Here is a 26,467-nt window from a genome sequence, read left to right as displayed (position 1 = left end):
TCCTGAAAAGTGTCTCCGTGCGCGTTTGCTGGAAATTTCTTTCCCGAGAGCCCGGGAGAGGCGAGCAGAGGCTGCGGCCGGTACCCGGCGGGGCTGGGCGGCGGCGAGGGAGAACTTGCTCCGTGTCCGCGCTCGCTCTTCCTGCATTGTGTGCCCCGATGCTTGTGTGCGCGCGCGAAGGTAATGAAAATACTCGTGGCTTTTCACCGAGTCCCCTGCCTCAAGTATCAGCTTCTGTGGCTGAAACCAAGCATTCAAATGCATCGCCGGTTTTGCTCCTAAACTAGGAGAACAGAGCATGTGTTGTACTGCCTTTATCTAGCAAAGATGCCATATGGTATCTCCGCATGTTTTGCATTCATGTATGGCAGCATGATGCAATATTTTGCATCTTCTGGGGCTCTGGTGATGCAGCATCTTCCTCCTTACTTCACATCAAAAATATAGGGAATAAACAGCATTTGTTTCTTTTCTTTTTTCCTGTTTACATATACTTTTTTTCTAAAGAGGCTTTCTTCAAACTTTTAATTCTTCCGGTGAAGTTTCTTTTTATTGCAGTAAGAAAATAATGGAAAGCCTTCATCTGAGTTTTTGGAAATTGCTTATTATAAAAGCCATGGTGGCAGACATGAAAAGCTCTACTGGGCTAGATACAGCTTTGCAAACAAGTCATTAAATATAAATTTTATTTATTAAATGATGCTCTAAAAATGTTGAATTAATCCTTTTCAGGCTTGTTAGTAGTCTTAAGATGCAGTGACAGGATCTAGGGAAAACATTGCAGTGGAGGATTCCAGACCTGATTTTAGTCAAAATATTTAGGTTTTCGGTGTAGAGGTTAGAGCTTACAAATACAGCAGTTAAATAATTCAAAGTAATCTATAGCTTATAGCAGCAGTTTTTTATTATAACATGTATAGCATGCCAGCTTACCTTCATCTGTCCTAAAGCTGCTAGACTTTTCTTTTTAAACAGAAATCAGGACAGTGATTGATGACCAAAAGATTTGGGGGGAAGTATAAGCTTTGTGGATGTGTTTAGAGAGGATATTTCATGCATGAGGAGTAGCATGGAAGAAGGTGTAGTATTACTTGTGTGAAAGATATATTGATTCTGATTAAATCAGTATTAGACCAATAAAGATGTTAAAATATGTGAAAGGTAAAAAAACAGGAAAATTTTCTGTCATTCTCAGTTGAAACATCTTTACTGGCATGGGTTTAAGAAGGGTTTTTTCAGGATTATCAGTGAGTACTAGCTCCCTCAAGGAAGCCTTTTTCCAGTGTTATGAATGACTACTGCAAGCTGTATACTGTTTGCCTTTAGGGTAGAGCTCAAGTTAAAAAAAGAAGTTATTCTTGTCTGCCTTCATGATCCTCAGGTAAAGAGGTCTTACTTTCTACCCATTTAGCTTCCTAAGATGATCACTTCATATAAATGCAAGCGAAATATTTATGGTTAGTCAATAAAGCTAATAGTGTCTGTCCAGAAGAGCACTAGATTTTGATTTAGTCATTTATATTCTGTAAATGGGAAGCACAGATCAGCTGCTTTCATCTATTTCATGTTTTCCACCTGAATACAGGTACAGTCTAGAAAAACTGTGCAGTTACTGAGTGAGTATTAGAACAAGACTTTGCAACATAGATTATCTCTTCTAGAACTGTATATGGGGTCTCGGTTCAACCTGTGTGCTGTTAGCCAGTGAAGCTCTTAATATAGAGGTAATGGAAAGACTTCTTGACCAAAAAAGAAATCTGTGCCAAATGCCTGCGGCTGAAGGGTGGCAACTGTATGACCTGCGTACAAAGGATTGTAGCAGCCAGACTAAGATGAAACAAAGGTAGAGATTAAAGCTTGAGAAACAAATTTGTGAAGCAGCAGGAGAGACTGTTTGGCTTCATGCCCAAAATGTTAGGTTTGCATCTTATTAAATTGTGATCAGTAACAGAGCTGGTGAAGGAGGGGTGGCACARCGTGGTGAGGAGTGCACACATGGTTAGCTTTCAGTTACAAATAACTGTTAGACACCCGTAGATTGCTTTGATTTATTCTAGAAGACAGTGTATCAGTCTGTTATAACTTGTATTTGCATATTCTGTGATAAAGCATGTGAAGAGTTAGGATATTTAGATAAGAAAATGTTTGTAGTACAGTGCTGGAACTGAGGTGAATGATGTCTGTCTTAATGTCATGTAATGAGTAACTTCAGCAGTTTTTTCATTAGAGTGCTGGTGGGCTGCCTGCAGCCTCTTTTAACGTAGGGTAAATAAATATTTGTCAAGTCTTTCCTCTGAGAGCTGATTAGGAGAAACTAGTGATGTATCTGATTTCATTTAGTTTCCTACTATGTTCACATGTTTTATTAATAAGGGAGGCCTGCTTCCATTGTCTAATAAGAATATTTTATATGCCCTAGTGGCATTTTAGAGTAGTGAAGACTGCAATATAATGAACATGCACACAGAAACTAGAGCATTGTGCTTTGGATACAACTCTTACAGGCCACTTATAATAACTGCAGTTTAGTTGATCATGTCTGGATTTTTATTGTAAATAAAAAGTGTGGCAGACTGATTTGGTCAAATAGAACCACTCATCTGTGAAACCACAGAATAGAGCTTATACAACTACTTGTACAGTTTGTTTAAGGTGGTGTACAAAAGAGATGTGGATGGAAGCTGCCCGAAACTCAACCCATGGTGTTCCAGAGGGCAGTCAATGATTGCATTCTTTTGTAATAGCAAGGTGAAGACACAGCTGATCAACAAGTTCAGTGTTTAAGAAAAAAACTCAGCAAACAAGTAATTCTTAGTCGTGTATCTGTTGGCATGAGGCGTTGGGTTATGGTAACAGGTATGGATTACACGTGGCTTATCATTAAGGAAGGTGCTCTCTTCTTAAACTGCATAACGTGTATATACTTGCAAATTAATTAGACCTTGGATATCTGGCAGCTTTCAAGTAAGATGTCATTGCGAAATTGGGCACCTGTTTTGAAAAATCAGATAGTGTCTCTATCTAAAGCACAGTTGGCCTGTGAATTGTACTGTCTGTAGAAAAATGCTCTGAATTCACGTTTCATAAGATATGCAACTCTAAAGCACTCCCAATGATTGTAAACAGAAGCCTGTCTACACTTTGTATATCCGAATTAAACAGAATTGGCAAGTGAACTGTTTGCCTTGTAGGATCTGGATCCGTTTTGTGGTCCTTTGTTCAATGAAATGTTAGAGCCCGTGTCAGGAAAGGGATGTATGCTTATGTACATCTCTAGCAGTGGACAGCAATGATACTAATTCAGTGCTGGGTGAGAGAATACAATTTGCCTGAAATGCTAGCATTCACGTTTGGCTTTTTCTGGTTGCTCATTGCCTGTGAGTATCCTTGCTTAAGATCTGTTGTGTTACTCTGGAGTAGTATAGCTGCTGTATATTGATTTATAACAAACTATCCCATGAACTTGTTTGTCATCATTGTTTTTTGTTTTCTTTTGTCAACTGCAGTGTAGCCATAAAATTTAAAAGATGATCTATATTAGGAAATAACATGACTAGAGACATGCAATGTTGCTTCTCAGATATAATCTTATCGGGGGCAGGCTTGCCACTTGATAATCTGATTAGATAAGTCTCTTCCTTACATACAAGATTATCCTTTGGAGGTTATGATGTAATAACCTCAGCACCTGAGAATTTTCTCAGCCTGCCTTTAATATGCATTTGGTATAGATAACAAAACTTCCTGTGCAGGTTGTTGCTTTTGAGCAAATACAGGAGTATCATAAGGGATCCCCTCATAAGCTGAGGCCTAAACATCTTGATGTATCCTGTGCTTAATTATAATAAATCAGTTTTTTTTCCTTTTTGGCCAGCAAACTATACTCCTTAAAATTCCRATTGGGAGAGTTCTCATAGCCAGAAACCTCCTTGTCTTTTTGATTTGAGTCTAATTTCTAATATAGAAACTAATGCACTTGGTACAATATTCAGTTTACAAATATTGAGATGGATTTTCTTTACTTTTTTTCCGAAATATTGAAAAGTAAAAAACTAACAGTCATTTCCAAAGGGTTTACACAGATGAGTTAGCTTTTCTTTAGTCAGAAATTGTTCTGAATAAACTTCAGTGGTTTTATTCAGTGGCATATATCCTCCACTTTCCAATGATTAACATCTAGACAGTTCAGTTAGATTGTCGAGACCTTCTGTTTTACTTTGCAGTTGAAAAATATCTGACACTTGTGCGCTTTTCCTCCTTTCCTCACAAAGTGGTATGAGAACTGGCTGAGTTCTCGAATTTCAACTCATTGCCCTTCACAGTCTGATAATCTGATGGTTAGGACTGTATGGTCACCTGAGGTGGTACTTCTGAGTCATTTGCTACAAATGCTGTAAACCCCAGATGCATTCTTTGAACATGGATACTGCTGTGAAAGACAAACCTGTTCTCAGTTTTCACAGATGGGAAACATCCCAGGCTATGCACTAGAAGGCTTGAAGGCGCAAGAGAAGCAATCCTCTGTGTATCCGAACACTTACTGGGGGACAAACTTTAACCTCTGGAACCTATCAAAAGTCAGTGAAAAATACACATCAAGGACCTAAGCAGTCCGAGTCTTAGGCCTGATGCTTTTGTATGTCAGCTTGTAACTGGGTGTATGTGTAATAAGGAATTCACAGAGGCGGGGAAGAGTATACTTAACGCGACGTCAAAGATAATATGAAAATATTTGGAACGTATGAGAAGCCTCTTAAAGGAGATATCTTGTCTGTAGGTAGAGATAATTGACTGTAGAGATGATTGACTGTTGAGAAGTAACATGCGGGTGAGGAATGTTCATATAAACTCACTGTTTCACTGTTAGGAAGCGAGTGGGAGGGTCTGATAATCTTTCGGTGGGCAGCACTGTGACAATGTTAGCATCCTAAGAAGTAAGTGGTCATTACTCTTGCAGCCCGAAGTGACTCAATATCACTGTCTGGTTTTCTACTGGCTATCCTGACCTAATCTTCTGGAAGGAACAGTAAGGGAAGAGTTTTCCTTGTATTATTTGAAAAGTATTACTGTCTTTTCGTGTGAATAGGGTGAACAGAGAAGTAGCCTGTTCTGTAGCTGGCTCTTGTTATTGAACTTGTGGATTTTCGAAGGTTGAGTTGTCCTTTAGAAAACCGATGTTTGGGAGAGTCTAACCAGGGAATTAATTGAACTTTTAGCTAAATAGTAATTTATGTACTTTGGAAAGTGACTTTTGTACTTTGAGGGTTCAAGTTTGATTTTAAAAGTTTACATTAGTCAAAAGGGACAGAAAGAGCTCTGAGCTCTTGTTCTTTTCTCACCAGTGAGACCATGTTCAGATTCTCTTTTTAATGAGAAAGTTATTATTTGCTCTGATGTGGCAAACACAAGGCCTACACACTTTTATAACGGTTCCTGCATCAATTCCAAATTCTGGTTGGGCCAGACTTACCACTTAGAAATCCACCAAAACTATTTTTAAGATTCGATATCTATACTTGTCAGTAATAGATGTTGTTATCTTTTTTTTTTTTAATGAGGTGGTCTGTTGCTGATTAGGCCCTGCAGCTGATAAGCCTGTAGCATCCAAATGAGCAGTGCAATCCTACAAAACCTTAACTAGGCAATGCAGGAGAAAGTAAGATGTTTTTGTCTGCCAGCGTAGAGGCATTTGGAACTGTGAAAACTGTTTTTTAAATCAAGTCCCTTCGCTTAGTTTGTTTAAGTATTTAGTTAAGCTGATGTTCGGTTGCAAGTTGACCATCCATGGAAAAAGTAATTTACATCTGTATTTGTTATCCAACTAAACTGATTTTTATCTTCAAAGTTCTTTTTAAATAACTGATAGCAAACAACTTATTATTCCAATCAAATTTTTTCTTGTCTTTTTTCTCAAATTATGAATATTCATAACTTCAAAATGATATATTTTCACTAAAAAAGGTATTAGGTACTCCTTTTGTGCCCATTAGTTGTATTAGCAGTTTGTGAACATTTTAACAATTAAAACCCCCCAAAACAAAATGACGACTCTGTTTTCCTTGATATGAGTTCAAATAGAGTTTGATTTCAGGAGTTTTAAATCCTTTATTTAGAATATTTTTTCCTGTGAAGGATAATAGCTAAATCTTTTAAAAATTTTTTGAGTATTTTTTTTCTTTTCCAACAGGTTAAACGTGCAGTTGTGGCACAATCTGATTTCATAGCTCTGAATGCTGTGTTTATTTTTGCTGAAGTTAAAAACATAAGCTAAACTGCTATTAATTACAGATGTCTTTGTGTGTGAGTTCTCTAAGAGTTCAAACTTATTCCTTGTATTGTTGGTTAGACAAAGGGCAAGGAACTTTACACGAGGAAAGGAAATGGCTTAGTTCTGTACACTAAATATCCATATTAGGTATAAACTAAATATAGGAGTGTAATCCAGGAGTGAAGTCATATCTGTGTATTTTCATGAGAAGAGCTAATGAGATCAGTCAGTGCTACTGGATCAGCTTCAGACTTTTTTGGCTCTGTTAAAGCATTACTAGTTTGGCTAGGGTTTGATAGTCTGTACTTTGAGAGCTGCTTTTTTTAAATAAAGGAAATAGTTTTGTTTTTTTTTAACGTGGTTTTGTCTAAAAATAAAATCAAAGTAAGCATAAATGTATTTCTTCAGTCTCTCAAAGCTTGTATTACTCACTCTAGTGAGACATGCTGTACTGTAGCTTAATGAGATGAGGCAAAATGTCCTGAAGGAGGAAGTTCTACTCTGCGAATGAAAAATTTGGATACTGTATCCCAAGGGATGTAGAATATGTTCATAGAGGTGGCTTTTAATAAATGAATTGCACAATCCTTGCGCTGGAACCAGAAGCAATAAAGAGCAAATTAAAAAAGGAGGAAAGCCTCCACCAAAAGCCTGCTATTGTATCTGCTCTAAAAAAATTCCAACACCATTGCAATCTAAGATAACATTTTTTCCTAGCTAGAACTTTTGGGTATGCTGTGATCAAGGTGTACAGGTTCAAAACTATGCCTCTGTTTCAGTGAGTTTTGAGAATTTGAGCTATTTTTTTTCCCTGCAGGCACATTCTTCTGTGGATATTGCCATTTACTTTCTGATTTGGAAGTAGTTGTATATTTAGCTGTATTCCTTATTTTATCAGAATTTTGAACCCTTCAGTTCATTGCTTTTGGCTAGCACTTTGGCATGAAACTCATTTGGGCACTTGGCATTGGCTCTTTGCTCCTAGCTTAAATCTGAGTCAACCTGGCAACTTGAATGGCTTGACTGTTGGTGGAGAAGGAACAGCGCATGGGATGAAGCTTGAGCAGCTCTTCATTGCTAACCTGTCCAACTCATTGGTTGTCTTAGCTCTGTAAATTAGGTTATAGTATACCATAAACAGAGATCTTTTTCTGTCTCGCAGAAGTGATGCATGCTCACAAGGTTGTTTGAAGAATACTTAAATGCCAAAGACAGAAGTTTTACTTGGGCTTCTCAGTCCCAGTGTCAAAGTTTGCAGTTCTTTCCTGTAAATGTTAGAGATGCTTCATTTGTGGAGAGGTTTGGAAATGGGTCCCTTGGACTGTAGCCAAAGCACATTTTGTACTTCCTTAGCAAATTTGAGGGGTGGGGAGGGGACATAGTCATTTACAATGACTGTTCTAAGTTCAAATGTCAGGTACCCACAGGCAAGTTTCAAGCACTACCTAAACAAACATTACTGTATAGTTAACTGCCTACTTCTAAATTTGCCCTAGAATATGGTAAGAATGTGTCAAGCTGTTGCATACCAAATTTTAGTCAGTTTGGCTATGTTTATCTTATCTAGGTTTGTTACAACTGAATCACTTTGTTGAAGGCATTGTAAGTAAGAGGGATAGAGATGAGATTCCAGTTTCTGTGATTATTTAATAACTTAATTACTCTATTTTTCCTATGTTAATCTAGAAAAAATCATGTTTGTGATTATCCACAATAATCCCAAGTTTTTGTATTCATAGCATTAAGTTAATTTCTTCGCTGAAGAAAATTGGTGGTTAGTATCTAATACAGGTTTTGACCTGGCTCTTTATCTGATTCTCCCAAAGGATGAACATGGGATAATTTCTTTTCTCCAAAGAACTGAAAATGCTTAATTAAATTCTGCTGAATTATGAAGTTACTTTAATATATCATGAAAATCCCAAAGCTTTTTTTTTCCAAAAGTATTACACTGAGAATTGGATGGCAATAAACAAGAGTTGCATGAAACTGTACAAGACAAGTCTATTTTTTTTGCTGGGAGCAACATCCCAAGACTCTAAAAATAGCATCATCCTAAGATGGTCAGTTGCTGCTACAGTCAAATGTCTAACACAGTGGTGGCTTATCTGAAAAGTAATTACTTTAAGAGGCAATTTGAATGAGAAGATAAGAATTCCTTTCCCTGATTTAATAGCCAAATCCCAAGGACATGCAGGAAGTTAAGTTCTTTTTTTTTTTTTTTTTTCCCCTTAGGCTTTTTTGTATTTGCAGTGAATTTCAGGTTTGAGCAATTTGCCTCTTTTCTTCTTCTTTTTTCTTTGTTTCATGTGCCTTTCTTAAAGGACTCTAGCTATTTAAGATAGCAATGATTACCTAAATTGCTTTATAGAACTAAAATTATTTTTTTGTTTGTCTGAAAGTTTAAGTCTAATTGGTATCAAATTACCAAGCTTTTCTTAAATTCCCTTATAAAGGTCAAATAAAGGAGCTACACTAATCAATATCATTCCTGTAACGGTAAGGCCATGATATAACTGCTGTAAGCTTCATTTCGGGGGTTTTCAGGTCAGGTGTCTTCAACTTGGAAACTAATGTACGTTCTTTTCCTGCAAGATGTTTTCTTGTTTGTAGATGGTAGTGAGGCATATGCTTATCTTGCCACATCCTTTAAAAATAGTAGCCTTCTGTGTTTAAAAGCAGTTGATAGGTAGTGGGAAACTTAGGGTGGAGGTTAATAATGCAGTTGGAGAACAGGATTATATAGGAAAAGGCATGATGTGGTGGTACTTCACTTCTTGCACTGTCTGTGATGCTGTAGGCTCATCTGCCCACAATGCACAGCATGATGAAGAAAAAGCTATTTAAACTGTCAAACTCCTGACCTTTGAAGTTATGAGAAAGATGTTGGATATTTTATTTGGAATCTTAGCATTATAAAAGAGTTGTAGGAGTTAGCTTACTTGTCAGAGATATTTAATAGTGTGGATAACTGTTATTAATGGATGCTGCATGCTTATTTTGTGCTTTGAATGAATCTTTAATGACTTTTTAACTTATGTTAGTGGTAAATGAGCAGGATAGGTTTCAAAATATGTTAGAGGCTGCTTYGTGTTACAGAAAGTGCAGTGGCTCTGCTAAAAAGCTGTGCTGTGGTATCAGCTGGAATACATGGGACCTGCACCTTGAAACTTAATATGCAGCAGCCTGAAGTTGTCTGAGATTTGCCTTTGCTCCTGTCTCTYTGAAGAAGCCAACATGGATCTTTAAATGTGCAACAGTTTCTTTTCTATTAACAAAGGCTTTTAAAGGAAAGAGTTGGTTCATGAACGTGACAGACGTCAGCTGTAATAAGCACTCGGAAATGAGACAAAGGAACTTAAACAGTGTGCTAGATATTYGGCATCTTTGCCAACTGTGAATTCCAACTGTGAATTCTAACATAAAGGGAAGGTAAAGACAAACATAATCTTTGCGAGGCTAGCAGTACTGTCTTGGGCAAATATTTCAAATGTTCTTTCTTCTGTCCTTTTCGGTTTTGTTACAAGGTGATCCCGAGTCTTCAGCTGGGATCCACATCACAGTCTTTGGACACCTCTGCCTGCAGGGCTATGGGCTAGTAACATCCCATTAGGCAAAGTATGTGTAGAAAGTGGTTTCCAGGTCTTTCCCTTTCTCCTTCACATGGATGTGGTGACAGCAGCTCCTACTGGCTAATCCTTAAAGCAAGAGGATGTTTCCAACTGTGAAGCATTCATTGCTCGAACGCCCTTTGGTATGCCTGGGGGAGAACACAACAAACATGCTGGAAGGAATTGTCGAAGTTGCCATTTGGTTTTTGCTGGCGTAGCAGGTATGCCGGTTTTAATGTGTTTTAATAATGAAGAGTCTGAGATTTTGTTCACTTTCATTAGTTTGCCTGTTTTGGTGGTACTGGTGTTAAACTTTAATATCTTTTTCTTCATAACTCCTTGTTTTATACTTCTTACCAGAACAGCTGAATCTGGAAAAAAGGTGTCCCATAGTGACATGTGTCAAGTATCTAGAGATAATCTTTCAATATTAAGATTATAGTAAAATTTAGCTGCTCACTTTCAATGTAGCTAAGATGATGAAATTAATTGCTTTGAGTTCTTTGTATGTTACAGTCAGTACCTGCTGCTGCCACTAACTGTAGATTTCCAGTAACTCTGTAATAAAATATATACAATATTTTGATTATATAGATTGAATATATTCAATTTATACCAACACATGCCAAGAAGATCCTGCTAGTATTCTGAAATATTTGCATAATGCTGTTTGTTTTCTTTTTCTCTCATTCTGAGATTCAGTGTCTGTTTTGCATATTGTGGCAGGGAACTCTTTTTAGGCTATCAGCAATATCAACCTCATTTTTCATAAGGTGCTACTCTTGCCCTTTTAAGTGTCCTGTTAAGTTTGTCTGCCCAGTGGTATGAGGACACAGAAGTAAAAGCTGTCACATTTAAATTGAGACATTGTCTGCTGTTCTGGAGAGGCAAGAAAGAAGATGAACTGATAAGTAGAAGTGTCCTTTCTGTCTTGTCATATCTCAGATTAAATCTGGTTGGACCAGATTTAATCAGCATCAAAGATCAGGGTTTGACTCTAGCCACTCTCCCTGACCCATTCCTCCCATAAAAAACCAAAACAACCTATCAAACTAACAAATATGAAAGTGTGAGAATAACATTGTTTATTACATACAAATCACATTTTTTAGTTCAGAACTCTTCAACTTACTGCCTTCACTTTATTTTTTATTTTTTAATGACGCTTCATTAATATTTGGGACTCTTTAAGACATATTTTGGCTTGCAAAATAAATGCTTAGATATAAAAATCCCTGAAGCTTATCCATCCATTGGCTGAACAGAAGCAGAAAACAATTGGTATAAGGCACCATACAGAGGAAGCATTTGATGGTGTTGTATCAAATATTCTTATAGTCTTTGCATGGACATAGTGTTTTACATCTTATCTGAAAACCCTGCCCAGTAAACAGCATGGAATTCTGTTTATCCAGCTTGGCAAGATAAAGGTCTGAGTTGACGCTGCAAGGATTTAGACTGATACTACCAGACTGTTTTCAGTAGTTGTGTGTGGAACGTTGAACCACTCCTTTCTGTATTCTTTTATCTGTGGGGTTTTGAATTGCTGCATACTTTTCCCTTGAATCACTTCATTAGTTTACCTTAAACAATTTCCTCTTAAAATACAAATCCATATAGGATTATTGTTAGTTTACTCAGTTTTTGAATGAGATTGCTGTTCCTGAAACATGCTGGATTGATTGTTACTGGCTGTTTTGAGGTAATGAGCTTGCATCATGCTGCTTTTCTCATGTATTTTTCCCAGTAGGTTTTTTTTTTTTTTTTTTTTTTTTTTAGTTAGAACTACCATATGCTTCAGGATTGCTGAATTCAAGACTTTAAAATACCCTTTGGTTTTTCCTAATCTGTTTACTTGCTTGCACTTTAATTTTCTGGACTCTGTGGATTCCAGGCTTATTCAGGAGGGGGTACTTTCTTGGTGGTATAATCAAATAGCTTCATTAGTCATCCTTGGCACAAAGGTATTTTGTGTCATGCTTCTCTAAAATGGATTTTTCTCTCTTCAGTCAAACTTTTTTTTTCCCCCCTCCCTCCTTCTGGTATATCAAATCGGGGAAAGCTTCCCTTAATAGCTTTGGATAAATTAGGAAATGGTACTGAGGAAGGTCTTCCAGTGTTCTGCCCTTTTCTTCAGTTTTATTTACGTAGATGGTGAGTGAACTGTATCACAATTCTCATTGGATGCACTTTGACTTTACTATTATTTCTGCAGTCACTYGATCCAGTTTGGGAAGCTCGTAGTGTGCTCCTGTTAACTAATTGCTGTTTGAAACAGTTTCACAGTCATTCAGGACCAAAGATTTGTAGAACTCTGTTTTACACTCAAGTCTTTTGGGTGTATGTTATATACTAAGGGCTTTGGGATCCTTTTAAGTGTTTCTTTGCTTGTTTATTGATTAGCCTTTCAGTAAATTTCAGCACTACCTTGGCAGTGGTTATCTGTGCAGGTTCTTGTACGAGAGTCAAGTATCCTTTTTTGTGTGTGGGTGGGAATAATCTCATTTGAATGAAATAACTGCTTTGGGGGAAGAGAAGGGGAGGAGGTGGCTACTGCACTGGCTGGATCAGCTGAACTCAACCTCCCGGACAGTGGGAGAAGCAGATTATTATTATTATTATTTTTTTTTTTTTTTTGCCCCCCTAGGTAGCTGGCACTCTTGCATGGGCTGAGCTACTTGGCCGTGGGAGTCGCCAGTAGTTTAAGTGTGTAGGCTATGATAAACCAGGTTGTCTTCTCAGTGCACATACTGATTATTTGTTTTAGTGTTTTGCAACTCTTTCATTCTTATTTGAACTTACTTTCTTATTTAAGTTTCTTTAAAAAACAGCCCTGCTTGTTTTTCATGTTACGCTGTGGAGTATGYGCTGCAGTGTCTGAATGCCCAGATCTTTCTCTTGATGTCACATCTAACAGTTAATCCGAGGTCCATTTTGTCACCTTTTCAGCTTTTTTTATGTAGTCAACTTGGAGGGCAGCACAGTTTTGTTCAAGGCAAGTGAACATCTTTAACTTTTTCTCACTGTAACAAATTCTCTATGGCAGATTGTAGCCTTTCAGACTGCTGGATGACGTCTCTAGCATAGCATGACTTTGGTCATGGGTCTTAGGTCAAGTTAAACACTATGTTTGGCACTGTACTTTCCCTTCTGGTAAATTGAAGTCAGGCTTTTGGGGGCTAATGCTCTGTTTAATTTTTAAGCAAAATATTTGCTTACTAGTGAAAAATACCATGTTACCTTGCTGTGTGCAGTGTTGCACTTTTTTTTCCCTGTCTGATCCTAAACAATGCAAGTGAAATATCTGGTATTCAGTTGTAGTTAAGAACAACTTCACACTACTCTTATGTTCAAGTCCTTCAATGGACGATAGCAGCTTGATTTGATGATAACTGAAAATAGTCTTATATGTAGGAAGGTTTGCATCATTTAGTACTAAAGATCTCTGTTTTTTTGGAAATGAATTTGAATAAAAGCTCAAAGCTTCTCTCTATATAATAAGAATAATCTTGCTGAATTAACAAATAACCTAGACTGAATTAGTATAGAGAAGTCAACATTTAATATTTTCTCTACTCCTGTGGAATGAAATTGATGGTGATGGGAGTTAAACACTGAAGATATCCTAGAATGTTGTGGCCTGAATTCAAAGATCAGGTGATGCTAAATTTCTGGCTTTTAACAGTGGATTTAAGAAACAATTGTTACTTGATTAATCCCTTGTGTGACTAGTCACATAAAATTTCAGAATATTGTTACAATATTTAAAGGCTTACAGYTTAGTGTCAGCACAGCTCTGTTCTCATGGAGAAAATCAGCTCTCTAAAATATCTAAAATTCAGCTCCTTCTGAAAAAAAACACTTTTGTAATTGAAGGAGAAGAATGTGTTGCATCTCCATTATGGTGTTTCTCTTAATGACTGGTCATAACAGATCTGTGCTGTAGCTCTCAGTGCATCAAACGGAAGAAGATATTAAACGGACCTCTCGGGCAAACGGTTACATAGCAGAATTCCTCAGCTCAAGAGTGCTGAAGCCAAAAGTTTCTTGGCATGTTAACTACATTCCTTTTTCAGTATGTGCTTAGAATAACTTGGGACTTTCTGGAGCATAAATGGGACAAACTTTTGAATGTAGACATAAAAACCTGTGCTCAGTTTAGGTATTCAGCTGCAGCTGTGGAAATGCGTTAGGTTTTGTTCAAATTACTGTATGTTAGTGGGCTGTAATTTTTTTTTCTGATTCAAATTATCCCAAAAGCTTGTCTGGCTTAAATGAAAGCAAATGCTCCTCATTAAGTTGCTTGTTCATTTTGAGTGTTGTGCTTGCTTGGGGAGGGAAGAAAAGTTACTGTAGAAGTTGGTATTAAAGTGTAAATGTATTTTAATTAATAACTTTTTTTGGCTCTCATTGAAATCACTTTGGGTTTAGTATTGGTTTTGGCTTGGGAAAATTGACCTTCATGAAAGCAACTACTGTGTGCTGTGCCTTTTAAACTATTTTTTAAAATAATTTTTTAAAACTATTTTAAACTATTTATTGTTCAGTTCTATGACTTAAGAGCAGCTTTGCTTTGGATTCCAAACAGACCAAGATTTCTTTTGTAATATAGTTAAACAAAATTATTTCCTGAATTTGACATTGGTTTATTTCAATTGCAGTTTTTAAATATTCCACTAGAAATAATAAAGCTCCATGGTGGAATTATAACCTATGAAAGAAGACATAGGGTTTAATCCAGTGCATTGACTTGCTTTCAAACTATATTGGTGTTGCAGCTGATAAATTCCAAAGTCTTTCTGATATAAGAATGTTTAACATCTGTCAGTCACTAAGAGCCCGTTGTCCATTAGAACACTATTCATGCATTTCCAAAAGTTGGTTTGAAATGATGGGAATTGACTAGCACTTATTTAACAATATTCTCCTCTGGAAATGCATCAATTAAATTTGTTGATGTTGTGGCACTGAAGCTAGGCCTCTGGACTTCACGTGGTGCTGGGGATCGTCTGTACATTGGTGACAAGCAGCTGCATCCGCTGATTCTTTTCTTGGTTACATGGCTTTATTCTTCCTATTTAAAGGTTTCCTCAGTCCATATACAACAAGGCTTCTGGCAATGTATGTCAAATCGAACCAGCTCTGCTCTCTGGTTTTCAGATCAGAAGTRCTGAATAAAAATGAAGAGTGAGGAAAGCTAATCTCGACTAAGTCATGTAGTAGCTCCTGTAAGTGAGGCTAGTGTGAGCAGAACAGGCTGAAGACTTGCTAAGTGTGGCAACAGGGGTCAGGTCCAGACATTTCCTTTGACAATAGCAGTGTGAACAGTTACTGTGATGTGACTTAAAGTATGGCTTTATGCCCTTAGGGTGTTGTACTAATCATTTCTGCTCCCAAGTGTGAATCAGCTTGGGCAGTACAAAATTATTTTCTTTAAATGGGCTGAAGTTTTGTAATTTTCAATATTGTTTTTCAAAGGAAGATGCGATCTTGCAGGAAAAAAAAAAAGGTAGACAAGTATAAATCTACATTGGCGTAATGTACCTGGAGGAGATGTCTGCTCCAGTGTAAACACAGTAATGTAACTACATTGCTGGAAAATTCAGAAGTATGCAATGCTATCTAGAGGGATGACAGTGTGGTTAAATATTAAGATCTGTAAAGGTATACAAGTGTTGGAAATAGACTACAGAGTGAACAGTCTTTCTTAGTGTTAGCATGTTACAGCGTAAGAACACATTCATCCATATAGTTGCCAGAATTCTTAAAACTGTTCCATGCACAATAGAAAACTGTCGTTTTAGCTAGTATAAAGCAGAATGCCCCGCGTAACCAAGCTTTGCCCCAGATTTCTGCTTTTGGTAGGTGCCTTTGCTAATGGGCTGGTGAGAAGCTTGGGCTATTTCTTGACAGTGTGTTCCCCGGGAAGTAGCTCAGTAGTGATGATTGCATGTCATTTCTTCCAGACCCTGAAAAGTCACGTGCCAGCTTCTAAGACAATCTAGTATTGTTAATCTGCTGAAAAGTTTTACGTAACTTTCCCAACATAAAGAAGGCAATTTGTAACTTGAATAAAAAGACAACTTCTTTTCTTCTTTCAAATCTCCATTAGTGAAACTGGTGAAGGGTTGAAGAAAAATAACTATGCACTCCGTGCATCAAAGAATTCAAAAGGTTAGTCTTCTCTGTTGGTGGACGGGTACTTGTGGAAATGAGATGAAAAGAAGCCTGAGACAAGATAAGCCAGTTTTAGTCCTTACGTCCTGGTATTTGTAGACAACTAGTAAAGGAGTCTCAGCCTTACCTGCAAGTGCATTGTGACTATTTTTCAAAATAAAATAGCTTTTTGGATTTAAGATCACAGCTTCACTGAAAAACTTTCAGTCTTTTTAATTTATAGACCTCTGAAAAAACAGCTGTTAGATATTTCTTAGTTTTATGGCTTTAGAAAGTAAAGAAAGCTTCTTCCTTGCCCCACAAGTGCAGGGCTGGGACCTGTCAGGGAATTGAAGAAAAAGCAGTTTATTTGCTTGACTTCCTAAGCCCCTCTCCAGTTGGTACTGATCCTAAAGCCTAGTTTTCCTGTGATAACACTGTTTGCAGGCTTTTCTTTTCTTTCCTGTTCCCCCCCCCTTTTTTTTTTTTCAATGGATCTCCACCAGTCAACACCCAGGCCTTATGCTTACCCCTTCCAATTGTGTAGCTCTGCTTCTAAATAGTCTTCTAGAGTAGGCCTCCTTAAACGAGCACAAGTGTTTTGTGTCCTTTCTCTAAGGAGTACAGCGAGCATATTCTATGATATAAATTAAAACGGCCTAGGGAACAAGACACAGCAATGACGAAGGAATTAGCCTGTTTTTGAGATTCTTACTAATTAATTAAGATTATTCTTGGAAGTACTGTAGTAGGCAAAATCTACTGAAACTCGTGAAACAAAGTGTATGTCCAGATAGTTTTACATTTATGACTGATTGTCTTTTAACTACTGAATCAGTTTTCTATTCAAAAGTTGGAATTTTACAACAAGGTTCAAGGTTTTATGAGTGTCTAAAACTTGTCTGCTAACAACTAAAGTTTTCCAACTTAGCAATGCATACTTCATTGTCAGAGAGCAATCATGAGATGCATGCTATCACTGGGTGCCCCGGAGTGCCTTACTGTTGTTATGCAATGGACCTTTGTTGTGATAGGACAAAGATGCTTATTGATAAATTGCCTATAAAAAGTGTCTTTGGAATATTACTGTATTGTCAGTTAGGTCCCTATGTACTTATGGTTATGTCTTTCCTTGCAACACCTGCAATATGATAAAGATTTATAGTTGCTGGTTTCAGTTGACTCATTGCAGAACTACACAGTGAGAGATGTAAGCAATAAACTGGAAGATGACTACAGTTAATTGACTATGCTGTGTAGAAAAAGGAATAAAGCAAATAAATGGCACTGGAAAACTGCTGTTAAGAGTGTGGCTGCTCAGACAAATTTTATTAGCTCTCCTTTCCTGACTGCTAAAAGCAGTTGGATCACCTTAAGTGTGAAAGATGAGTTATTTTGTTGCCTGAAGTCTGGTTTTGATATGTTTTGTAAACAGCTGCTAGAGGAAATGAGAAGCAAATAGGTTAATCAGCTTCATAAATGTGTAAATTTCACTATAATAAAAGCCTGGTTTTATCTGCTATAAAAAATATTGTTGGATGGTCCAAGCAAACAAAAAGGATGGAAGCAAATTAAATGGATGCCATCCAAGCATACCTTTCCAGCATATGAAAAGTACTTAAACGTTCTGAGGATGCTTGTGTTTGTGCATTATATGGAGATTTCCTCAGGATATCCACTCTAGGTGCTTCAGGTGGACTTTGACAGTAAAGGAATGTGCCTGCAAGATGATACCAGGCTTGACGGTGGGCTTGTTAGGTCTTTGGAAAAGTCTATGATGTGAAGAGAATACGGGCAATAAAATTTGTAATTTGTTGCTTAATCTTTTTTTAAATACAGGTCTTCCAGTAATTGTGAGYGTGCATAGATGGCACACTGCTACCTTCTAACAGTAATGATCTGCTCTCTTTTGCAGGCTGGTAGTGATGGTGAAAGCATAGGAAACTGTCCTTTTTCTCAGCGGCTGTTCATGATTCTTTGGCTGAAGGGAGTGGTATTTAGTGTCACAACAGTTGACCTGAAGAGGTAAGGAATACTTGGTTTGTCTGAGAAGCAAAAGTACAATGTTTGGTGTAACGAATGTTCCTCTGGGATTTCTAGATCTTGCATGGCTTATTTTGTGAAATTTCAGAATACTAGGAGGCAACTTTTACATAAATGCTTGCATTCATTGGCGGCTATTTGTAAATGTTGGTAGCCGAAGAGACTGTGTCTGACAAATTCCTCTTGAATTTGTTAAACGATGCTCTTCTCCTGTATACTTAACTGACATGTAGTCTCTTATATCTGAATATTGAGTCTTATTAATTTGAGACCCTACAAGTGAAGACTGCTGGGTGAGTATATTGGATCAACCAATCTTTGAACAAATCTCCAATAAATATTGGATAACTGTCACAAATCATATATAGCCTACTCTTAAAGATTTTAAGATAATGCTACTTACTTTGCAGTAAGAGTAAAACCAATATGAAAATACCTGTCCTTGAGGTAAATTTGAGTAAAGCAGAAGTGAAGTGGATAGAAATACAATGTAAAATATTCTACCTTTGTATAGCACTTGCTAAATATGTCATCATGCTAAATGTCACCTGAAYTATAACTTCTCCATCTGTGAAATGAATACCACAGAGGGTAAGAGGGCCAAACATGAACTCAGGAGCCTTGATTTCCTAAGTCTGGATGCACTCTATTAGAAGTGGAAATGTTAAATTCAGCAGAGCCCTTGTATTTGTTTTCAGTGTGAAGCAATGTTTTCACAACACTGGTGTAGTGTTAGTCGCTTAACTCTCTGGAGAGAGAGGAGACTGCTAGTGCTTCCAAACCTTATTTTCAGAAATAAAGCCAATAGAAATATACAGTATTCTTCAAAGAATGAAGCTAGTAAAATGTGTAAGAAAGAAATTACTCTGCTAGGCTTAACATCTTTTTGTAACTTTTTTTGAAGAGGACTGGTATGTTGTTTTTCATTTTTTTTCTTTAAGAAATAACCCCACTGCCCACCCCTTTGACTCTGACAATATTGTTTTTCAGTTGACAGATGTCACCTAATTCTGTGCTGCTTACTTCAGTGCTGGCAGCTAGTGTATATATTTACATGTATAATATGGCTGAGGCAGACCACTCAAAAGCGGAGGGGAAGAAAGCAGCCTTTGTGAAGTGTGCATGCATTTGTAGCAGCTTAAGGATTTTCTCTGGCCTATGTGGGATTTTACTGCAAATATAATTGTTGCTGCCAGCATGCACAAACCAAATACATCTTCCATTTAGCACCGCCTATGGTTTGGAGCTTGTGCTTAAGTAGTGTTTGTAGTTGTGGACTTTTTACTTTTAATGATGGCATACTTAACCTATTGCAGTCATCTCTGGGGAAAAAAATGAGGAAAAGGTTGAAGGAACCATTTTATATTTAGAAGTGTTAGTACTGGTGAACCAGTCTGAGAAATGCCAAAAAAATGCCAAAAATTCCTGTTGAATTGGCCTTATTTGCGTTCCTTTGACAACTTTGAGTTAATTGGCTGGGGGAGTGGGATGCAAAAAATAACTTCTAGCGTGTAATTTGGTTACAGATGTTTAAGACTGTCCTTTCTTACCATAACAGAAAGCTTTCTCTCTGCTTTTTTAGCTTGAGGAGGGGAGAATATAAAATAGGTGCAAAATTCAAAAACTGCATGGGAAAAGATCAAATTAACTCTATTTTGTTTTGCTGTATACAGAATGAATCCTCTGGTAAGGGAAAAGAACAGCTACTAAAGTTAATTCAGATTTGAATAGATGTTGATATAAACCTAATTCCTCTTAGACTTTAAATAAAGTTTCAGAAATGCAAATTTTACATTCTGGGTTGTTTAAGACTTGGTTGTGGTGTAATGTAACTTGTGGAATGTCAAAATTGGCTAACTGTTCAAAAAAATCTTGTATAAAACATTTCCATTTTCTGTTAGCATTATCAGGATGATAATAAGTACTGAAAGTTGCCTTAATACTTCTAAGATTGTCACAAGAAACTTTTACAAGTACGTTATTTGAGCCAATTACTCTTTTCTTGTTCCTATTATCGGAAAGACCCAAATATATTGAAAAGCTGGGTTCTAATGGTTTTATGCATCTGAATTTATTTTAGCTAGTCAAAAACCTGTGGGTTTACTTGCAAAGCATGCTTCTGCCTCATAGACAGTGTAATTTTTGTACAACAGTAAGGCAAGTTCTGGCTGTTTCTGAGACTTAAAAGGTCATGGCTGGGTACAAAAGTTCACAAGTAAGTAACTTGGGACACATAGGAAAAACTGAATCTGATTCGATTGACTTTCTATGACATATTTTTCCCTTCCGTAATTGCATTAAACATAGTGCTGTGCTAACAAAAGAACATTTAGCAGTTCTCAATTCTGCTCTTAATAACTTTGGACACAAAAATGTGCACATAGGAAAACTAAGTGGGACATATCGCCCTTTCAAAGAAATCTTGCATTTCTTGCTTCTGTGTAGTCAGACAGAGGCTTTATTCTTTCCCTTCCCAGAAGCAGCATTTCACTGTGCAGAGCTTTGACTTGTTCTGGTGACTAGAGCAGGGTTGCAGTACATAAACCATTTGTTAGGCTTGTAACAACATTCAGGGCCAGCTTGCATTCAGTTGAGTTTTGAAATCCAATTTTAAACATCTTGATTGTGTGGTTTTACAATTATGTTGAAAGACAAAAATTAAATAAAGGGATTAGTAAACATTAAAGACTGCCCAGAGGTGAATGTAACTTCGGCTTAGGGACTAGAGACAGGCTGTTTCTTCCTGCTGGCATTTTTTCTTCACGTTATTCTCCAGACACTCATTGCAGTATTCATGTAATTTATATGTCACTGTAGAGCATATTGCATCTGGGGGCTGGCTTTTGTCTGATCTTCAAGAAATTATTTGAATGCTAATTGCTCTTCTGGTTTGTGGCAGAGCCATGATATGTTTATGGCTTAACTCTGATGTTAAGCAGTTTGCCCACTTAATTAACTAGCAATAGCCAGATATTTAAGTATGTGGTCCTACCACCAAATACCACAGTAAGTATAGGGACAGGTATGATACAAGCATGACTAACTCATGGAATTGTTTTGAGTGGTTGTAGAAGGGTTGTTTGTTCTGAATGACTTTTTTCTTTTTTACTGCCCAGTTTTATCCCTGAAGTAAACTTCACTATAGGGTTTCTTTTTTCTTTTTTTTTTTATTGCCTTCTTGTTTGAACTTTAAGGGAAGTGATACTGTTAGCCTTTTAAGGATATTCCAGTGCGCTCATGGTGCTCTAAAGACTGTGGCTTGTATGTGGTAAGCCAGGGTTTGTTTATGATCTACTGGCAAGAGATGCAAACTGGAAGTCAAACCCTGTATTACATCTGGGCTTTGGCTGTGGGATGTTAATCTCTACTTTTTCTTTTTTTTCTCTTTTTTTCTGGAAGATACAGGCAACCTGACTGGAGTGACCAGAGGGGTTAATAAAAGAGCTCTGATTCTTTGGGAAACTCTTTTTGGTCAGTTCATTAAACCTGTCTGTTTCTGAAATCAAATCTTCTTATTAACTGCATTACTGCAAATCTGGTGGTCTTGCCTGTGTTTGTTTTTAAAATAACATTCCTTTTGAGGAATTTTAYCTATCCAACATGCAAAACTGGAAGAGAGCCACAATGACTTCCCGTAATTGTTGTGAGTTACAAAGCTGTATTTAAATGAAGTGTTAAGCTACTTAGAGTATTAACTGATGACAGACTTTAAATCCTAAAAGTAGGAGAGTGATGGCAATTTAGTGAGAAATGACTTTTGGGAAGCTTAAAAATTGATTGAAAATTATTACATTTTTTWWAAAAAAAATTAATATCTACCTTCTGTCACCTGCCTGAAAGTAGTGTTTAATGTTCCTGAGTGCAAAAATAAGTTTTCTCATTTAGTTTTGCATATTCATCCAAGTTTTCATGTCATAGGTGCTTTTTGGATCTATATACTGATGTGCTGCTGTTGTCTCCCCTGCCCCCGGCTTAAAAGGCTCAGCTGTGAGCAGGGAATGAAATTCTAACGGGGTTCCTAAYTCTGTGAGAACTTGAAAGTGTACATCGTCACAGGACAGACTTGCGACTGTGCTCGCTTAATAGAGTTGGAATGCTTTCCCTAAAAATGCTGCTTTCTCATGCTGGCCTGAAGGACCATACAGCTAGCCCAGTTTCCCTGCCCARTATGGTCAGGAGGTTTCTTGGACTGTCATTTCATTATAAAGTCAGTCCAGTTATAGGGTGCCTGGTGCTGGCTTAGAAATGTGGCTACATGGSGCAAAGCACAGAACCAGTTCAAGGGTTACTCCCCCCGTTTGGATTTGTTCAAACAGTAACAAAGGGGCAACTTTATCTTGGCAAACTTCCTGCCAGATCAGATAGCATCTGTTGTTCCTCATTCAGCATAGTACTGGCAAAAGGTGGTATTCATCCCGTAGTGTATGTTCTGGTTAACTTGATAGAAATGTAGTTGTATGCTTGTGCCTAATCTGGATCGCCTGTACTGCCGGGTGTTAGTACACTGCGAGACTCTGAGGAATGAGCGATTGCACGCTGTTCTCTAGAATGTGGAAAAGGTCTTAGAAAAATCAGCGTTCATGCTTCTGAACAGTCATTCTGGGCTGTAGTCTGTAGCTTTGTCACAGGGAAATTTTAAGTGCTGCTCCTGAAGAAGTGAGTGCCAAGTAGTACTGCAATTTTATTTCTACTTGAATTAAGACAGTTGTACTAGCATGGGAGTAACTAGTATCGTGATGGTTTACCAGGGAAAAATTGACTACAGCTTTTTAAGTGATGCTTAGGATTTAATAGCTTGTAGTAAATCCACTTCCCATTATTGGATTAACTTCAACTTTTTATCTGGTCCTACTGATGAAATGGATATGAGAGCTTTACGCTGAAGGGAGTGAGTTAGGCATCTTGGGGTGAATGCCTAGGTAGGTGTATACGTGCAGCTGATGTGCAAGGTTTTAGACAAATGTCTGCAGTGTCAATCCTTGTCACTATAGCATCAAGGCCCAGCTAGAGGAAAGAGAAGCCAATTGCTTATAAAATAGACTGGCTTAGGTTGATAAGGATTAGTATAAAAGGAGCTGGAGTGAATTTTGCAAAAGAGAGAGGTATCACCAAAACTGACTTATGATTTAGAAATGTTTGACTACTTTAAGCTTGATTCTGTGTTTCTCTTGTGTCTAGTCATGCTAATGTCAAAGATTCTCCTCCCTTTGCCCAAGTATGCAGCTCTTAGTAAGTACATTTTTCACTGGAGGAGGTTTCAATCTTGATTTTTAAATGTGATTTTTAAGCATCTGTCACCTTGCCTAGAACCAGAGCCTATGTGCACATAATAGATGATTTATACATTGTACTCTGCCTTGCTTATTTCAAGAGAAACTGTGTGAAGGGTTAGGATTATCATTGATCTCAGATTATGCTATTTTTAAACTCCATACTGTAGACCTTGAGAGAGAGAGTGTATGCCTAAATGAGGGTGGTATATATATTCCCCCCCACCAACTGTGCTATTCAACATCGAATCGTTAACTTGAGATACAACCAAAAGGAAGGAGGAAGCATTAGTTTTTAAACACTTTAACTGTTATAGAGGAAATATTAAAAATGCTAATCAAGTCTTAAATTTGTTTTCAAAAGACTGGTGATATCTTTTTAAAACTGTAAGGTTTTGAATTTCTGTTCATTTGAAATACCACGAAGAGACAGACCTCAGGTAGGGTCATGGATGTCCTATGCTTACTTTTGTATTGGTTTGTATTTCACTGTAGAAAACCAGCAGACCTTCAAAATTTGGCTCCAGGCACTCATCCACCCTTTATAACTTACAATGGTGAAGTGAAAACAGATGTGAATAAGATTGAAGAGTTTCTGGAAGAAGTTTTGTGTCCACCCAAGTAAGTGTTAAGATGATAATTTGGTTATTTGTTAACAGTATCATTTGATAGTCTTACCTTAGAATAGGTGGTGTGTTGTGAGAGAGGCTTCCTGCATTAATTAGTAAGTTCTTTAGTGTTAATAAACTGAAGATTGGACTTTGGTAATAGTTTGGAACTCTAGTTTGTCATTCCTTTCRTTCCTTCAGCTCCCCTATTTGTATATTTAAAAAATATTTTCTTTTAAAATTTATTTTAAAAWTTGACCTTCCTAGACTCCTGTTACCCTGTCACCCTTCCTATACCTGCATTTTTCAGACTAAAGTACCTTTACTTTTGATATCTGAGGCAGGCCACCTTAGACAATGCGTCCAAATAATGTAACTCAAGATGTCTGCCATGCAAAATTTAGTCCTGACTTGGTCATAAACCACTGTGGAAATCTATTTTAAAGAGATTTGCCATGTCCTTATGAGAGTTGTATTGGTAGCCATTCTTCTAGAAGTGAGGTGGTATTTCAGTGTTCGAGAACTGGTGGTTTTCTTGTTCTCACCAGAAATATCACGGAACTTCATGTTTCATGTTAAATATTTCCCAGTATTCCTTGTGTAGCTTTCTATAAATAGATGGACAGTTGCTAATTGTGCAAAACTGGTGACTACTAAATGCAAATTGGAAGTAATTTTTTAAAAATACAGCGCTCTCATACAAGGCATAATGATGTGCCCTGGAGATCGAGTCTTTAGTGTTGGGAAATTATGATGGGAAATCCTGAACAGTGTTTGATATAATTAGRCCACACAGCGCAAGTGTGGGATGCGATGCGTTCAAGTGTTCTCTGAACTCTTGGCTTCCTTCTCCCTGGCAGGCCATGGCAAAATTCAGGCACTGCCTCTAGCAAACTGAACTGTTTTTGTCTTTTTAGTGTGGTAAGACTTTACTTTTTTGTTACAGGATTTGGGGTCCACGATCTTCTAGGGCAGCTGATTTTAATTTAAACAAAAAAAAAATCTCCTGTGAACAGAGAAGTAAATGGACAAGAGTATTAGACAGCTATCTGTTTGATCCCTAACTGTATTCTTGTATATAGAGCTGTGTTCTGCCCTTTGGCAGCACTCTGTGCTGCAGTGAGGGAGCTTGCTGCTCTAGCCATGGACTGGTTCAAAGACTGTGCTTGGAATATATGCCTGATTTGGAAAGAAGAAATGTGCTTTGTTATTCCTCTGAAAAATGATTTTAAAAGTGTTGGGTTTAAAAATCTTTAACTCAGTGAGAATGTGTGATGATACATGTGAGGAGTAAATCTTCCAAAGTAATCTGAAAATGAGTAAATTGGTAAACAAACTTTTTTTTTTGAGGTGTTTCATGCTAATGAATACATGATGATAGTCATTATCCTTTCTACTTTTTAGGTACCTAAAGCTTTCACCAAAGCATCCAGAATCTAACACTGCTGGAATGGATATATTTGCCAAATTTTCTGCATTTATCAAAAATTCTAGACCAGAGGCTAATGAAGGTAGGTTACTTGGGGCCTATTGTTTCATTGTCTTGTGTGGTCAGTAGAGGTCTTGTGTGCTGTTTTTAGAGTTGGTCCTTCTTGCATTTTTTTTCTCCTCTTCCTGTTTGCCCTTTCAAGGTTAGGGCAGAAGATGATAGTCTGTTTAGACAATATTGTTGTTATGTAAAGTAACTTCAAGGGAAAGTCCTCAAGAAGCTGTTCTATTAAGAAAAAAATCTTCAGATCACTTTTGTATTATGTAAAACAGTCTTTTCTTGCAGTTTTAATGGCACGGACAGATATCCTGAAGAACTCCTGAGGATCATGTGTACAGTATAAAATAGCGCTATTTGGCCTGTCTTCCTCTTATTATGGGACCAGCTAGTGGTGATAACTGCTTCTGACCAATTTCATACAATTCTGCAACATGAAGATTTGCTATGCTATAAATGCTGTCACTGTTCGTCTGATGAATGTCTCTGACCCACTCATTACTGGAGCACTTGAGAGTTGTAAGCATGCAAAAAAGCAAGCATGTTTATAATGGCAGATCATGGGTCTTATATTGCCTAGATCAAAGTCTTCCTTTATGGGAACAAGTAGATTTTAATCCTTTGGAGCAATAATATGATGCAAGAATTATTAGTATGCCTTGACAGAGCAGTCATAAGATTCCAGGGACATGCTGCAAATGCTCATCATCTGTTACCGGATGCTGCGTGTCATGATGGCTTCATCTGAGGCAGGGAGGGAGGGAGGGCTTCTAGTGATCTCCCGTAAACTAGCCCAAGAATGGCAGTGCATTTTGAGAGGTTACCTTGGGAGAGATGCAGAGTAAAACTTGTGGGGTTTTCTCTGCGAGTTGGTCACCTTCCTCTTCAAATTTTTAGTCATGTATATTGAAATACTTGTGCTTAAATCTGTTAGCTGTGGAGAGCTACTTCAGGTTTCTCTGCCATCAGACACCTGAAATATTCAGATCTCCTCCTGTTGACAGAAGTTTTCAGTCCATTGGCTT

At 37.4% G+C, this 26,467-nt stretch overlaps 1 protein-coding gene across 1 annotated transcript in view; it reads left to right on the top strand.

The window, feature by feature from the left end:
• Positions 1–26,467, top strand: part of CLIC4 (chloride intracellular channel 4) — a 34,446-nt gene that overhangs the window by 537 nt on the left and 7,442 nt on the right. Inside the window, exons 2-4 of the mRNA XM_026062553.1 lie at positions 17,951–18,060; positions 23,844–23,969; positions 25,361–25,467. Coding sequence (XP_025918338.1) covers positions 17,951–18,060; positions 23,844–23,969; positions 25,361–25,467 — 343 coding nt within the window. The remainder of the gene's footprint in view (positions 1–17,950; positions 18,061–23,843; positions 23,970–25,360; positions 25,468–26,467) is intronic.

The sequence above is a fragment of the Apteryx rowi genome, unplaced genomic scaffold (assembly GCF_003343035.1).
Source record: "Apteryx rowi isolate R43461 unplaced genomic scaffold, aptRow1 scaffold_190, whole genome shotgun sequence".
NCBI lineage: Eukaryota > Metazoa > Chordata > Aves > Apterygiformes > Apterygidae > Apteryx > Apteryx rowi.
Note: the sequence above shows the minus strand (reverse complement) of the source record. Positions and strands in the feature narration are given on the sequence as shown.